At 35.4% G+C, this 17,902-nt stretch overlaps 1 protein-coding gene and 1 non-coding gene across 2 annotated transcripts; both read left to right on the top strand.

Moving 5' to 3' along the window:
- The first annotated feature begins 8,833 nt into the window (after positions 1–8,833).
- LOC127124947 (small nucleolar RNA R71) lies at positions 8,834–8,940 on the top strand. Its single transcript, XR_007804421.1, has one exon. It is a non-coding gene; the product is annotated as a small nucleolar RNA R71 (small nucleolar RNA).
- Positions 8,941–16,857: 7,917 nt separating this feature from the next.
- Positions 16,858–17,424, top strand: LOC127123615 (secreted RxLR effector protein 161-like). Its single transcript, XM_051053815.1, has one exon. The coding sequence runs from the start codon at positions 16,858–16,860 to the stop codon at positions 17,422–17,424; it is 567 nt and encodes a 188-aa protein (XP_050909772.1).
- The last annotated feature ends 478 nt before the right edge of the window (positions 17,425–17,902 follow it).

The following is a 17,902-nucleotide window of genomic DNA, read 5'->3' as shown; positions in this document are numbered from 1 at the left end:
TGAGAAAATAATTATATTTACAAATTTTGTTGTTTGAATGGATGAACCCATTGCCTACGTACCATCACAAAGGAGGATCAAAACCTCGTAGTTCGGGGTAAAAATCTCAAAAGATTGGTGAATTGATTTTAATCAAAAGCCTTAAGGTCTTTTGTTATCAAAGGGAGAAAGCTCAACCTAAACCAACAATCCACCATGTGAGGAAGGCTTCAACATGCTAGTGAGGGGTTAACCCTATAATAAGCATGAAAGGCTTATAATCCAACACTAAGGATGAGGTGAGATTTACATCAACCACTATGATAACTCAAACCTACGACTAATGTTTTGAAAAGGTTTTAACAAGTGGCCATTGGAACCACAAAAAAACTTGAAATGGGTTATATTTACAAGTTAAAGCTATTTACAAAAATGAAGTCAAAGTGGGATTAAAGTTTATTCACAATGAGTATTTATGAAAATGGTTTTGAAAAGTCAAAGGCTTAAGGCCTAGGTTTCTAATTTGAAACAAAGTCAAAGTTTTGAAAATGATTTTTAGCTTGGTTAGAGTGGGGAGAAGAAGAGAGGGGCTATTCCTAAAGCATACAAAGATAAGAGGGGATTGAAAACCCTTGGAGTTCCTTTTCTTGGAATCATAGAGATGACTCAAGATGCTCCTTTCCTTTGGATTTAGAACACAAACAAGCAATCAATATATAGAATTCAAGCTCCTAGGATCTCCATTTGGTTTGGCTCTTAACTTGGCTACTCATGACAATGGTCCTCTTTTCACAATCTTAAGATGGGATCCCTATCACACAAAAGCAAACATCAAAAAGTTCACAACACAAAAAGGGAATGGACAAAGAATAAGTTTGAGGAGAAGTCCTTTGAGGTCAACTTTGAATTTTTGCATTCTAAAGGCATGAGGCCTAGTTGCTCTTCAACAAATTTTGCATTCTAAAGGCATGAGGCCTAGTTGCTCTTGAACTCCTTTAAGCATAGGTAAATCCTAATTCTAAGTCCTTTCTCCTTTTGCATTTCGTTCACATCAAAACAAACATAAACAACACAAAATAGCAATATATTTATATATAATAATGGGCTCAAATGAGCAAAATAAAAATGACATAAACATAAAGTATGTGCTCAAGTGAGCAAAGATGAAAATCAATATGAATAATGAGCAAGAAATAAATGACATTAAAAGTAAATGGCAAGAAATTAAAAGCTCAAATTAAAGTTAGTAGTTAGTAAGGTTATGTTAGCTTCTCATAAGACAATGTAGCACTATGTTGAGCAATCGTAAGTGGACTAATATAGTAGTCACACCTATCTGAGACCGGTCAATAAAAATATAGGCAAAGAACATAAGTTAGAGATCATGACTAGTAAGCCAAGCTCCATAAACTTGCCATGCCAAACAAAAGGGGAAGGACCTTGTATTGACTTTAGCTTATTTGCTTGACCAAGAAGCAACCTATCTTGGACACAAAATAACTCACTTGATCATTGATCAAGTTGAGTTTGGTTTGGATCAAAGAAGGTTAAGCTTCTCACTTGTCAAGACCAACCACAAGACTTTAACTCATTGGTCATTGATGGAAAGAAAGGGATGAAGATGAAGGGGGGGGGGATAAGAAAACAACAACCAATCTCAATTGATCAAAGTCGATTCAAATCAACCTTAATCAACACCATATAGAAGAGAAATGAAGGTAACAAGTCAAAGAGTCAATGATATTTTTTTGGTATTTTTTGAATTAAAATAAAATACAAATAAAAATAAACAAATAAGGTTGAACCTCAAATTCAATTCAAAGCAACTTCAAAAAGTCCAATTAAATTCTCATAGGTTCAACATGGTCAAACAAGCTTTGACTAATTTTCTCACAAATTTTTGAAATCAGAAAGTAATTAAAATCAATTAAAAAACAATCAAAAATAGCATAATATGAATTAAAATCTCAAATCATCTCAAAACAAATAAGAAATTGTTGAGACTATTTTTCATTGACTTTTCATGATCCATAGATGCTATGAAAATATTTTTGGATTTTTTAAAAGTCAGAAAGAATTTTTAAATGAATTAAAACCATTAAAAATCAAATAATCCATGAAAAATATCAAATGAAGTCACAAAAATAATTAAAAATCATAATATGAAACTATATTTTTCAAGAAATTTTTTGGAATTGGTCTCATATTTTTCTGACTTCAAATGAATTTTTAATGAATTTTTAAAAATGAAATGAATTAACAAAAGATAAAAGAAAATAAAAATAAGCGAAAAAGCCAGAGCCACACGATGCGTTTCATTAATTGACGTGGCGCTTATGGATGGTCCATATCCGAGGACACACGTTGGGCTTGAGTCAAACGCGCAACAACATGCGTTAAATGAAGTAATTGAAACGGACGTGTGAGATTAGATCGTGGCAAGGAGATCCAATGGCCAGGAAGTGACACACGTGGTAGTGGTGGTGGAAACCACCATCTTCTCCGGCGAAGAAACAAATTTTGGCCACCAGTTGTAGAAAATAAAATCTTAATGAAAATTAAAAACAAGGCCATGGAAATGAAGCTAGTGTGATGGAGATCACCACTGTACCAATGGATCTCCCTCACTCTTCCTATATTGAGAAAAATGTGAAGGAGAAAATCATGGTGTTCATACTGATTGCTCATGAAATGAAGAATTGAAAGCACCAATGGCTTGCCTCAAGTATGAGGACTTCAAAAAACCACAGAAACACAAGCAAACTACATTGAATTAAGAGATTTAGATCCAAAAAGTTTGAGAATAAACCTTTGAATTGATGAACTTCTGGCCACGAATCCTCCAAGATCCTTTCTCCTCTTTGATCTATGAATGTAATGGAAGTGATAGGCTAAGGAATTTGGCTTTAAAACTCAGCTAATTATGCTGAATTTCAAGCTCGAAAACTTAAAGTAAAGTGATTAATTCCTTTAGTAATGGCTATGGTTTTACTTCTGCAGCACTTGGGATCTCCAAAAGGTTAGCAAATGAATGAGAGGAAACCTCTATTTATAACTGAATGCATCAACTGATCATGCTTTGTTCATGTGCATGGTAAATGGAATTTGAATTGCATGGGCCTGTGTAAGCGTGTGGAAGGCCCAATGATGAATGCAGAAGCTTGTTGAGATCAAGTGAAGGGCAATTGGTCGTGTGCATTGGACTGAAATAGCTTGCATACCAAGTTATAACATAAAAATGCACATAAATGAAAATAATTTAGAATCTCCCAAATGGTGAATCCAAAACACTAATGTGAGTAATGGTTGGAAATCCCTTGAAGGAAAAAAAGTCATGTTGGGAAAAAAATCATTTGACATGTGCAAATTGATGAAAAATGGCTGGGAAAATCCAAGTACAAAACATGTTCAAATCATTTTGAAAAAGTTCACCAAAACAAGCTTAATCAAACCCCTATGTCCTCATGATAAAAGATTCAAATGAAAAACCCTCCAACATAAAAGTTGTAGATCCTTTCAATATGGTCAATTCAGACTCAAATTTTGCATCATTTGGATTTTCTATGACAAAGTTATGGGCATTTGAAGTTGGGTACTTTTTCAAATTGAATGAATTAGGTCCAAGATGACCTATAATCTTTTGCATTATCACATGTATTTCTTTTAGGATTATGAAATTTTGTACAACATAACATTTAAGTTAGACATCTTAATATTTCCAATGCATTTGGTCTCACCTCAAAATAATAAAAAATAAGGAAGTTATGCCCTTGGTAAATTAACCCAAAATTAGGGTTTCAGTCAAAATGACCTATAATGTTTTGAAAATGAATGATGACCTTCCAAGTTTAAAATGGATTTTTGATGAACATGAAAGTTTTTCATATGGTTCTTAGGAACATTTTTTATCTTGGGTTCATCTTCATTTGACAAACACATCAAAAGTTATATCTCATTGATCCTCTGCTTAGTCAGATGACTTGACTGGTCAACTTTTCAAGGCCAAACTTCCAATTCTTGATTAATAAATGATTGAGGGGCCTAAAATAGGCTCATATATGCATAAAATGATAAATTAAAGAACTTATCTTGACTAAATTTGATCAGAGGTTGAGATTGCTTCATGGGCAAGGCATAGTCAAAGCGTAGTGAAATTAGGGTTTCCTTGGGAAACAGTCTTCAAGCCCTTTGGGTTATATTGATCAAATTGGAAAATTGAGATACTTGGGAGACGTATATGATGATTAGGAGCTTTGTGGACCATTGTCATGCTTTTTCTCATCTTCATCTAGCCATTTTATTGGGCTTAGGAGCCTCCTAGGAGCATTGTGGAACATATGATCACTTGAGCTTTAAAACAAAAAGAGTTAGTGACATATTTTTATGCTTTTGGTTAGTAATGAAACAATAAAAGCAATAATATACAATACAAGCATGCTTGGTGGTCTCAAAACACTCAAACAAGTCCCAACCCTAGGGTTAAGGAGCCAAACATGCTATGATCCTTGAGGTAATGCACTTGTGCAATAACATGACGCCATGAGGGATCTTAGGGTCAAAATTAGGGTCTTACACTTTCCTAGAGGTGGAAAACATCTTTTCTAAGATTTGTTTGATTTCTCGGTTCGAGACCTCTACTTGCCCACTCGTTTGTGGGTGATAGGGTGTTGCTACGCGGCGTCGGACTCCATATTTCAGTAATAACTTTTCAAAAATCCTTGAAATGAAATGAGAGCCACCATCACTGATGACAAGTCTCAGCACACCGAATATAGGGAAGATTATACGCTTAAAGAGTCTAATTACCACTCATGTGTCATTTGTTGGAGAGGATATGGCCTCAATCCATTTTGATACGTAATCGACCGTAATAAGGATATACTTATTACCAAAAGAAGATGGGAATGGTCCCATAAAATCGATTCCCCAAACATCGAAGACTTCTACTTCCAAAATTCCTTTAAGTGGTATTTCGTCGCGTCTAGATATGTTACAAGTGCGCTGACAGTGGTCGCAATTGATGATCGCGATGTGGACATCTTTTCACAGAGTGGGCCAAAAGAGGTCGGCTTGCAAGATCTTAGAACAAGTCTTAGAGGTGCTTGCATGTCCTTCATAGGTAGCAGAATGATAGTGGGAGATTACGTTTTCTACCTCATCTTCGGGGACACATCGACGGAAAATGCCGTCGGTGCCTCTCTTGAAAAGCAGAGACTCATCCCAATAGTAATGTTTAAGATCGTGGAAGAATTTTTTCTTTTGTTGGTAAGTCAAGTCTAGTGGAAGCATCCCAGCTGCTAAGTAGTTGACGAAATCAGCGTACCATGGCAGTGTGGTTTTAGTGTAAATTGCTTCCACTACCTTGTTTGTTTTGGTATCCTTATGGGTTAATGCATATTTAGCTGTATTGCTTTCCAGTTGGGCTATGAGTCTTTCGTAAGGGAAATCGTTGTTTATAAGCATTCGTTCAGGTTCAATACCTTCCATTCTTGACAAGTGATCGACCACGAAGTTTTCTGTGCCCCTCTTAACCTTGATTTCTAGGTCAAACTCTCGTAATAGTAAGATCCACCTTAGGAGCCTTGGTTTGGCGTCCTTTTTATTTAACAGGTACCTAATTGCAGCATGGTCGATATAGATAATTATCTTTGCTCCTACTAGGTAGGAACGAAATTTATCCAGAGCAAACACTACGGCTAAAAGTTCCTTTTCTATGGTGACGTAGTTCATCTGTGCAGGGTCTAGGGTTCTACTTGCATAGTATATTGCATGAAGTTTCTTATCCCTTCTTTGTCCTAAGACTGCGCCTACAGCATAATCACTAGTGTCACACATGATTTCAAAAGGTAATCTCGAATCGGGCGGTTGCATAATAAGTGCGGTAATAAGAGTTGTTTTCAGTTGTTCAAACACCACTAGGCATTTGTCACCAAAGATGAATTCAACATCTTTCATCAATAAGCCATTCAGTGGTTTGGTGATTTTTGAGAAATATTTAATGAATTGCCGGTAGAAACCGGCGTGTCCTAAGAAGATTCGTATTTCTCTTACGCTTTTCGGAGGCTGGAGGTTTTCTATAACTTCTATTTTAGCCTTGTCGACTTCAATCCCCTTATTGGATACTATGTGTCCGAGTACGATCCCTTGTCGGACCATGAAATGGCATTTTTCCCACTTTAACACGAGGTTCACTTTTACGCATCTTTTAAGTACCATTTCAAGATTCGATAAACATCCTTCAAAGATTTGTTCACATACAGAGAAATCGTCCATGAAGACTTACATGATGTCATCTATAAAATCAACGAAAATTGACATCATGCATCTTTGGAATGTCACGGGAGCGTTACACAGTCCGAATGGAATTCGTTGGTAGGAGAATGTACCATAGGGACATGTGAAAGTCGTTTTCTCTTGGTCGTCAGGATGAATAGGAATTTGGAAAAATCCTGAATAACCGTCTAAGTAGCATAAGTGAGAATGCTTAGCCAATCGTTCAAGCATTTGATCGATAAACGGTAAAGCAAAATGATCCTTCCGAGTGGCTTTGTTTAATTTTCTATAATCAATTCACATTCTACTTCCAGTAACCACTCTTTGTGCTATAGATTCTCCTTTTTCATTATTAACAATTGTGACGCCTCCCTTCTTCGGTATGACATGTACTGGGCTGACCCATTAACTATCAGATATCGCGTAGATAATACCTGTTTCTAACAGCTTTTGCACTTCTTTCTTTACTACATCACTCAGAATGGGATTTATCCTTCTTTGATGTTCTCTAGAGGTCTTACTGTCTTCCTCTAGCATTATGTGATGCATGCATATGGAAAGGCTTATTCCTTTTAGATCTGAGATATTGTAGCCTAGAGCAGTTGGATATTTTCTTAAAACGTGTAAAAGCTTTTCAGTTTCTATCTGCCTTAAGTCTGCATTGACTATTACAGTTCGCTCGAGTTTAGTGTCTAGGAATTCATACCTTAGATTTTGGGGTAGCGTCTTAAGTTCTAGGTCTGGTTTCTTTGGGCAAGGCATATGATCGGGCGTTAGTTCTAGGCATTCGCTTAGGCTATCATCTCGGTATTCCTCAATCCAATTTTCATCTTCAAAAGTAGAAGGCCTTGGAATTTTCAGTATTTTGGAGTATGATGTTTGTTCATTCTCCATTTCTCTTACACATTCGCCGATGACATCTAGTAGACAACAGGTATCGTCTATAGCTGGTGCCTTTAAGAATTGCGTCAAAATGAATTCGACTTTTTCCTCACCAACTTCAAAGGTTAGCTTGTCTTTCTTAACATCTATAATGGCTCCGGCTGTAGATAGGAATGGTCTTCCTAATATGATAGGGATGTTGGAATCCTCTTTTATATCCATGATTATAAAATCGGTAGGAATATAGAATTGTCCTATGCGTACCAGAATGTTTTCTAACTTACCTACGAGAAATTTAACAGAACGATCCACAAGTTGTACGGACATCCTCGTAGGTCTTAATTCTCCCATTTTGAGCCTTTCTCATATGGACAAGGGCATTAAGCTAATACTGGATCCTAAGTCGCATAGTGCTTTGTCTATGACAAACTTTCCGATTACACAGGGTATGGAGAAACTACCTGGGTCTTTCAGCTTAGGATGCATATTATTGTGTATTATGGCGCTACACTCAGCAGTAAGTGTAAAGATTTCATTATCCTCTATCTTCTTCTTGTTATATAAGGTTTCTGTGAGAAACTTAGCATATGAGGGCATTTGAGTGATGGCTTATGTAAAGGGTATTGTGATATTCAATTGTTTTAGAAGCTCTACGATTTTTTAAAATTTCCCTACACTTTTGGATTTAACAAGTCTTTGAGGATAAGGGATAGGGGGTTTAGATAGTGGTGGAGGCACATAAGGTTCTTCTTTATCTACGGCCTCTTCGTTTTTATGTTCCTCTTGATCGTCTTCCTTCTGAGTTACCTTACCAGGGTCTTGGTGCATGGTTGGGTTTTAAATTCTAGGGTTGGTCGGTCCGTCTAGTTCTGTCCCACTTCGAAGTATAATAGCATTTGGATGACCTTTCGGGTTTGGTTGTGGTTGTCCAGGAAATATGCTTGCAGGGGCAGCAGTAGGTGCTTGTTGTTGAGCCACTTGCGAGATTTGTGTTTCCAACATTTTGTTATGGGTGGCTAACGCGTCTACCTTGTTTGCTAACTGCTTGATTTGCTCCCTAGTGTGTATGTTTTGATTTAGGAAATCCTTATTTGTTTAGGCTTGTGTAGCTATGAAGTTTTCCATCATTATTTCTTGGTTCGACTTCCTAGGAGCATTTTGAGTATTTGTGGCAGCTTTATGATATCCTGGTGGTACAGCAGGTGCTTGGTTAGGTGCATACAATGCATTATTGTTTTTGTATGAAAAGTTAGGATGGTTCTTCCAACCTGGGTTATAGGTGTTTGAGTAAGGGTTTCCTTGAGCATAGTTCACCTGGTCTGTGAAGGTTCCTGTCAAGAGTTGACATTCTGGGGCAGCATTCCCTGGAACTCCGTATATCTCGCAGTTTGGTGCTACGGAAGCCACAGTGGTCACGGGTGTTATGATCAACTTGTCTATCTTTTGAGTAAGAGCGTCTACCTTGGCGTTGACATGGTCAAGACTGCTTAATTCGTACATACCGCCTTTCGTTGGAGGTTTTACTACGGAGATTCTTTCGCTTCCCCACTGCTAATGATTATGGGCCATACTTTCGATAAGTTGATAGGCCTCATTGTAGGGTTTATCCATCAGTGTGCTACCTGCGGCAGCGTCTATTATCAATCTTGTGTTGTACAAGAGACCGTTGTAAAAGGTATGGATGATCAACCATTCTTCTAGACAGTGATGTGGACAGAGCCTCATCATGTCTTTGTATCTCTCCCAAGCTTCAAAAAGTGATTCATTATCTTTTTGTTTAAACTCGTTTATTTGGGCTCTTAGCATAGCTGTCTTACTAGGTGGGAAATATCGTGCTAAGAAAATTTTCTTCAACTCGTTCCACGTAGTAACAGAGTTGGATGGTAGAGATTGGAGCCAAGATCTATCTCTATCTCTTAATGAAAATGGGAAAAGATGTTGTCTTATAGCTCAGGGGATGACACCATTTGCTTTCACTATGTCTGCGTATTGCAAAAACACTGACAAATGTAGGTTCGGGTCCTCCGTGAGACTACCTGAAAATTGGTTTTGTTGTACGGCTGACAACAATGAAGGTTTTAGCTCGAAATTATTGGCCTCGATGGCAGGGGTAGCGATGTTGTTATGTGGTTCATCCTACGAAGGGATTTCATAGTACTTAAGAGGAAGGTTTTGCGGTCCTTCGACCATCTCTGGTCGAATAACTGGTTTAGGAATAAGGATATTAGGATCGGGAAGATTTAGCTTGATATGATGTTCTCGTATCAAATCTCGTATCCGGTGTTCTAATCTTAGATAACGCTCAGGTTCTTCGAACGGTAGCTTTAATTTCTCGCCTTGAGAGCGAGTACTTGGCATACACTCGACAAAATAGAAAGGGAAATAGAATTGTTTGCCTTAGTCTATACTGGGCAACACTGGAGTTACGATATCGACTAAATTAGTCCCCGGCAACGGTGCCAAAAACTTGATCGCGACTTAGTAAGTCTATGAGAATCGTGACTACAAGTGCACAGTCGTATTGCGTAGTTTTAAAGATTATCGAACCCACAAGGACTAATAATCGAACATATCGTTATCTAATGTTACTATGTAAATCTAAGGCCGATGATCGTTCTAAGATTGGAGGGATGAAGAGAAATAACTATAACGTAAATAGAAGATTAATTAAGATATTTGATAAAGGGATATCGGTATGTAACGCATCAAACTTCGGGGATTCGATAGATAGTTGGTGTAATCTTATTGGTCAAAATATTCTTCAGTAGAAATTATTTATAAGGACTTAGTCTCACACTCTCATTTTGTTAACTCTGACCATACTCTTAAACCAGAATGTTTGGCTCTCGCGGTCTTATTTTGAATTTAAAAGTAATTTTTGAATAAGAATAAAGTCTAATTAATCCTAAAGCGCTCTCGCCGTGTTTAGGATTAATGCCTAGTTTCAGCTATCTGGTTAAAATCTCAAACTCTCGTTCTTGTTGACCGTAACCTTTGTTTGTTTTGTACTCTCGTACAAAAAACAGTTTTTGACTGAAATAGGAAACTAAAACCGAAAAAATAATTTTTATAAAATCCAACACCAATCATTTACGAATCTCGTCCTTTCGACGATCTTTACATACCGATACCTAGGGGTTTAGCCAGACATGGATCCGGTAATAGACATGGTATTCAGAAAATCAAACATACAATAAGGCATAAATAAATAAAATGACAATTAAAACAAAACCTGGAATATAAATTGAGAACTTGAACGAAATCCCGATTCTTCAAATTAAATAATGTCGGCAAGCTTTGGCAATCGCGTACAACGTTACAATCGAATTCAAATGTGTAAACAATAAGTTGCAATAGTCTCCGATGTGGAGAATCTATTGCTTTTACAAAGTAAGAAAACTGCCTAAGAAAACCAACCAAAAAGAATCTGACCAAAAAAAAACGTCCCTTCAAAGGAGAAACGACCTTCCTTTATATATTTTCCACTTCCCTAGATTGTAGCGAAAAAGTGAGTGGAATCGTGGCTAAAATTGTGGAAAGAAAGTAGGGAAGACCGGGTTGTGGCGGTTGCCACAACCCTAGTTTGATCTCCGTGGCGAGCGCCACCTTTTGAGGGATGGGCGCCACCACTTCTTTGCTTTGGGGCGGGCGCCACCACTCCCTTTAAGTCATGTGGTAGGCGCCACACATCCAAGTGATGGGCGCCACATGCCCATTTGGTGTGGTGGGCCCCATACTCTATATTTTTCTCCATTTTCTTCTCTTTTTCTTTCCTTTTTCTATTTTCCACTTTGCTTGCTTGTACACCTTTCATTCGATAAATACCTACAATAAACATAAAATACTGTATAATAATAAGCGTTTATCAAGTAAAAAGCAATGCATATGAAGCCTAATATACGTTACCTTTTCGCGTTATCAGATATCACATGAATCAATTCATATCCATCCATAATTCATCAAAAGGGAAAAATTAGGGGAAACCTAATGGGGATTAAGGACTTCCCTTATCCAATCATGCATTCAATACCATATTTAGAGTAATTCCCCTTACCTTGGATTTTCAGCAAAAGCACCTTCAAGCTCTAACAATGGAGGTTTTTTCCTAAGCCCTTGCTCTCCTAGCCTCTTCTTTTCCAAATTCAGTTTTCACGTACTAACCCCAAAAACTCTCTACTAACTCCTTTTTATTAGAAACATAATCCTCCTCAATTAGTGATTCCCATAATACCCTCACTTAACAATAACCTTTTGACTCTAATTTATTTTAATCAAATAATAATAATAATAATAATAATAATAATAATAATAATAATAATCCTTATCATTTTCTAATATTTTCAATTATGTTATTTAATTAAATAGCTAGAATTATGTCCCACCAACATAAAATATCATATACGAATACTAACCATCTAAACACCATCCAAATGCATACAGAAGCTGATTTAAATAATTAAACATATAGAAATTCAAATAAATAAATAAATTAGAAATACAGGGTGTTACACGATAGGCTTAAAGAGAGAGTCATATGGGCAATCCATAATTATACAAGCATGCAATATATATTGATAACTTAGTGCTCAAAATTACTCAAAATATTCATTGCATGCATGATCCATTGTGTCTCACATGTCTTTGTTTCTATACTATTTTTCCAAATATTTTTTCAAAATTCAGTTCAGGAAATCGATTACCCCTTTTCTAGGAATCGATTTCTATTTCAAGTCCTGCCTTTTTGTTTTTCCAGAACACAATTTTTAGGCAAGGAAATCGATTACCCCCTTTTGGGAAATCGATTTCCCTCACAAAATTTTGAATATTTCAGTAGCAACGCTTCAGTGAAATTGATTACCCTCTTTTCAGAAATCGATTTTCACTGAAGCAGTAGCTGTTTCAAATCTATTTTATGATATGAACATTTCCAAATATCATCATTTAGCCATTGCATCTCTTCATTTAATCACACTCATTCATAGAGGTGTCAAGATGATATATATATATATATATATATATATAATATATATATATATATATATATATATATATATATATATATATATATATATATATATATATATATATATATATTCCTATTTTCAGAAATCAAAATGCACCTCTTCCATTTTAATTTGAAATCTTATACACATTCTTTTTCAAACAAGTCTTTTGAGCATTGAACTTTCATTAAGAAACTTTCTGCATTGTTCACATATTTCAGTCTCGAAAATTCCTCTCATATTCATAAACACTTAAGCACTAATATATCCTTATAAATTGCTTGTTTGGAAGAGAAGATCAGTCATAATGATTGATATATAGTGATATACTTTCTTTACTTAATATTTTCTAGAATTTGTTGTGAACACCTTGTTGTCCAGGATTGTTGGAAGCAAGAGAGTTGAGTTTGAGAGGATTGTTCTTATATCAACTTGGTGAATCACAAGAGGTTGTTCTTGGTGATTGTGACTGCCTTGTACAAGTCATAACAGATAGTATAATCTCTTTCGTGTTGAAAGGGGACTAGACGTACCTTCGGATTGTGAAGGGAACTATGATACATCCTTGTGTTCTTTATTTTTCTTCACTATTATCGCTTTCTAAATTCATCACCAAACAAGAAAAATCAAAACAAATTCGTCTCTAAAACCAGAATTTTTAATTGGTCTTAATTCCCCCCCCCCCCCCCTTCTTAGGCGCACTCCGAACTTACAATTGGTATCAGAGCAAGTTATAGGTAACCTGCTCCTAAAAGATCCATGGTTTTTGCAAACTCAAATCCTGTTTTTAGAGACGGTGGCAGCAATAAAAATCCCCCACTATTTTGTGGAGAATATTTCGATTTTTGGAAAATACGAATGAAGGCGCATCTAGAGTCTCAAAGAAAAGATGTTTGGAAAGTTGTCCTAAAAGGTCCTTTCATTCCTACTTCGGTTGTTAATGGCGTTGGCGCTCCTAAGCCTGAAGCATCATGGAATGAAGATGATGAGAAAAGGGTTCTTTATGACAAGAAAGCAATAAATCTTCTTCAATGTACTCTTGGCATGGATGAGTTCTTCCGCATTTTAACATGTACAACGTAAAAAAAATTGGGATACTTTGGTCGAAACACATGAGAAAACCGTGGAAGTTAAAAGATCAAGATTGAATACGCTAAGTCAAGAATACAAATTATTCTGAATGCAGCCCGGAGAATCAATTCTCAACTTGCAGAAAAGATTTGTGCATTTGACGAATCACTTGAAAAATGCTCGATAAGACTTTAACTAATGATGAACTTAATTTTAAATTACTTGGATCTTTAACCAGGGAATGCCAACCGAAAGTGACGACGATATCCGAAAATTAAAATTTATCAACGATGACGTCCACAACATTGTTTGGTAAACTCCAAGAATATGAGACAAAACTTGGTAGACTTGAAAAGCATGAGAATCTAGATAAGAAATACAAAAGCATTGCCTTAAAAGTTAATTCCAAAGAAGTTGAAAAAGAAGACAATCCGGAGGAAGACGATTACTTCATTCTTCTTGTAAAAGGGTTAGGTAAATATTTTGGTACTAACAAAAATTCTAAGTTTCCAAGAAAGAAGAAATATTTTAACAAGAAGGAAGCATCCACGTCTACTCAAAACATCACTTGCTATGAATATGGAAAGCAATGACATATAAAGACGGAATGTCCCAAACTCTCAAAGAAAAGTAGTTTCAACAAAAGAAAGGATTCAAAATCTAAAAGATCCTACATTACATGGGAAGATAATAAAGTGAGTTCATCTTTCAATTCTGAAAGCGAAGAATGTGTTAATCTTGCATTGATGGCTTCACACCATTCTGATGATGAAGAAGAAGGGGTTAGTAATGAAACATCCTTTCATAATGATACTCAAAGTGCTATTGATGAACTTCTAAATGAATGTAAGATTTTTTATAAAATGGTGTCAACTCAAAAGAAACAAATCTTTTCTCTTGAAGAAAAGATTGACACCGTGGAAAAGAATTTTGAAGTAGAAAAACAAAACTTTCTTGAAAAGGAAAAACAAAATCTCACATGCAAAAATTAGGATTCACTTACTTTCTAAATTGTTCAATTAAAAAGAGTTATTGAAAGATATGAAAAAGGACAAGTTGGATTAGAAAATATTCTTAGTCAACAAAGATATTGAAATGATAAAAGCGGTCTTGGTTATTCAAAGTTTAACAAACCAAGTACTAATAAAACTATCTTTCTTAAGGCAAGTGACCAATCCAACAAAAAAAAGTGAATAAAGCACAAAAAGTTCATCAACATCCTAAGAAGATATTTCCTAAAAAGAAATCATATGTTCCTAGGTATAAAAGTAATTTTGTGCCTACATGCTTTTATTATGGTATAAATGGACATAAACCTAATGCTTGCAATGTTAGAAACTTTAGTGTGACAAGTGGGCATTATATGTGGGTTAAGAAAGGTACTAATTATGAAGGACCCAAGGCACATTGGGTACCTACCAAAACATAATTTGTTTTATAGGTATGCTTGAAGACCACATCAAATCTATGGTATCTCGATAGTGGTTGTTCAAAGCATATGACAGGAGATATTAAGCAAATTTTCAAATCTAGTGCTTAAAGCCAAGGGATATGTCACCTATGGAGACAATAATAAAGGAAAGATTCTTGGAAAAGGAAAAGTTGGAGCACCACCTTTCACATTCATTGAAGATGTGCTTTATGTTGAAGGACTAAAGCATGATCTTCTAAGTATAAGCCAACTTTGTGACAAAGGCTTCAAGATCAAGTTCACCAAAGATGAATTCTTGATTAAAGATGAAGTCACCAATTAGGTAAAACTCAGTAGAATCAATAATATTTTTATGATATCTTTATATGATTTGTCTTTGAAAATAAAATGTCTCATGGTAAACAACAATGACTCATGACTTTGGCATAAAAGGGCAACCCATATTCATATGGAACACTTAAATATACTAGTCAAACATGATCTTGTCATTGGTTTACCATAGATAAAATTTGTCAAAGATAAATTGTGTGATGCTTGTCAAAAGGGAAAATAAACCAAATCAACTTTCAAGTCAAAGAATGTGGTGTCAACAACCAGACCACTTCAATTGTTGCATATGGACTTATTTGGTCCATCAAGAACAAGAAGCTTCATAGGTAATGTATATGCCTTAGTTATTATTGATGATTTCTCTAGATATTCTTGGACTTTGTTTCTTGTGCAGAAAAGTGATGCTTTCAAGGCTTTTAAGAAGTATGCAAAGCAAATTCAAAATGAGAAGTCATTAAAGATTGTATCTATAAGAAGTGATCATGGTGGAGAATTCCAAAATACATATTTTGAAGAATTTTGTGAAGAACATGGTATCTCTCATAATTTTTCAGCACCAAGGACTCCATAACAAAATGGAGTAGTAGAAAGGAAGAATCGATTTCTAGTAGAACTTGCAAGAACAATGCTTAGTGACGCAAATCTACCAAAGTACTTTTGGGAGGATGCAGTTAGTACGGCATGCTATGCTGGAAATCGAGTCATCATTAGACCTATATTTAAAAATATTCCAATGAACTATTCAAAGGAAGAAAACCAAACATTGCTCAGTTTCACATCTTTGGACGCAAGTGCTTTATCCTCAACAATGATAAAGACAAACTCAGTAAGTGTGACGAGAAATCCGATGAAGGTATATTTCTTGGTTACTCCCTTTCTAGTAAAGCTTATAAAATTTATAATAAAAGAACTTTAACTATTGAAGAATTTATGCATGTCTCCTTTGATGAGACTAACACCTCTAAGGAGGACATAGTTGTTTGTGATGATGATGATATTACAGAACTTCCCTCGGAAGAAGTTTCTAATGATCATATTGTGTGTCAACCGGAACAAGAACAAGAAGTTTCACAACAAGATCCTAATAATAGTGATCTCCCTCAAGAATGGAGAACCCATCATGATCATCTAATAGACAAAGTAATTGGTGACCTAAGCAAAGGCGTTTCAACAAGATTAAATCTCAGAGATGCTTGCTTGAACATGGAATTTATTTCTCAAGTAGAACCCTAAAAGATTGATGAAGCTTTAGAAGACGATCAATGGCTAATTGCTATGCAGGAGGAATTAAATCAATTCGGGAGAAATCAAGTTTGGGAACTTGTTCCTAGGCCAAGTGACAAACACATCATAGGTACCAAATGGGTGTTTAAAAACAAACTTGATGAGAATGGTATAATTGTTTGAAACAAAGCAATATTGGTAGCTCAAGGTTACAATCAAGAAGAAGGAATCAAATTCGAAGAAACATTCGCTCCGGTTGCAAAGTTAGAAGTTATCTATTTATTACTTGCTTATGCTTGTTCACTAAATTTTTAGCTTTTCCAAATGGACGTCAAGAGTACTTTCTTCAACGATTACATCAATGAATAATTCTATATCAAACAACCTCCTGGTTTTGAAGACTTCAAAAATATTTCACATGTCTTTAAGTTGAAGAAAGCTCTTTATGGCTTGAAACAAGCACCAAGAGCATGATATGATAGACTTAGCAACTTTCTATGCGAAAGAGGATTTAAAAAAGGTAAAGTTGATAAAACCTTATTCATTAAGAAGATCAAAGGTAACACTTTATTGGTTCAAGTCTACGTTGACGACATCATATTTGGTTCAACAAACAAATACCTTTGTGAAGAACTTTCATCGATGATGCAATGAGAATTTAAGATGTCTATGATGGGTAAGATGGACTACTTTCATGGACTCCAAATTAAGCAATTAAAGGATGACATCTTCATCAACCAATTCAAGTATTGCAAAGAATTGTTGAAATTTTTTGATATGGATCATTGCAAAGAAATGGCTATTCCAATGGGTTCGGGATCATATATTGACATTGATGAATCCGGTATTCCAATTGATATCACAAAATATCGAGGTATGATTGGTTATTTATTATATTTGATGGTAATACGTCCTAACATAATGTTTGGTGAATCTCTATGTGCTCGCTTTCAAGAAAATCCAAAGGAATCATATCTCATCGTCATTAAAAGGATCATGAAGTATCTCAAAGGGACAACAAATTTTGGACTATGGTATCCTAAAGGTAGTATTTGCAATTTAGTTGGTTATTCTAACGATGATTATGCAGGAAGTAAAACTGATAGGAAAAACACTAGTGGTACATGTCACATTCTTGGAAATGCATTAGTATCATGGGTTTTCAAGAAACAAGCATGCATTACTCTTAGCACAACCGAAACGAAATACATAGCAGCAGGTAGTTGTTGAGCACAAATACTTTGGCTTAAGCAACAACTTTGTGACTACATACTCGATCTTGGATGCCTCCCTCCATGTTGTGACAACACAAGTGCGATAAATATTACAAAGAATCCGATCATGCACTCAAGAACCAAACATATTGATATTCAGCATTATTTTCTTTGTGGATACTCATAATAAACTTTCTGACATATTCACAAAACCTTTGGCACGAGAATCGTTCTACAAAATTCGAAGAGAATTGGGAATCATTGATGAAAAGATGTATGATGAACGGTACACGTATTTATATGCTTAATTTTACATTTTTTTAATCTCATTTGCGACACTATGTTATAATAGGGGTATATATGAAATTATATGATCATATTATGCCTAAACATGTTATCTATGTGTTCTGTGCCTTTATATGTATTTTTGTTTGTTAAATTTCATGTGTCATAATTACTGTTTTTTGTATTTGGAAAAAAATTCCATGAAAAAT

The sequence above is a fragment of the Lathyrus oleraceus genome, chromosome 2 (assembly GCF_024323335.1).
Source record: "Lathyrus oleraceus cultivar Zhongwan6 chromosome 2, CAAS_Psat_ZW6_1.0, whole genome shotgun sequence".
NCBI classification, from domain to species: Eukaryota; Viridiplantae; Streptophyta; class Magnoliopsida; order Fabales; family Fabaceae; genus Lathyrus; species Lathyrus oleraceus.
This window is presented reverse-complemented; position numbering and strand designations above follow the sequence as displayed.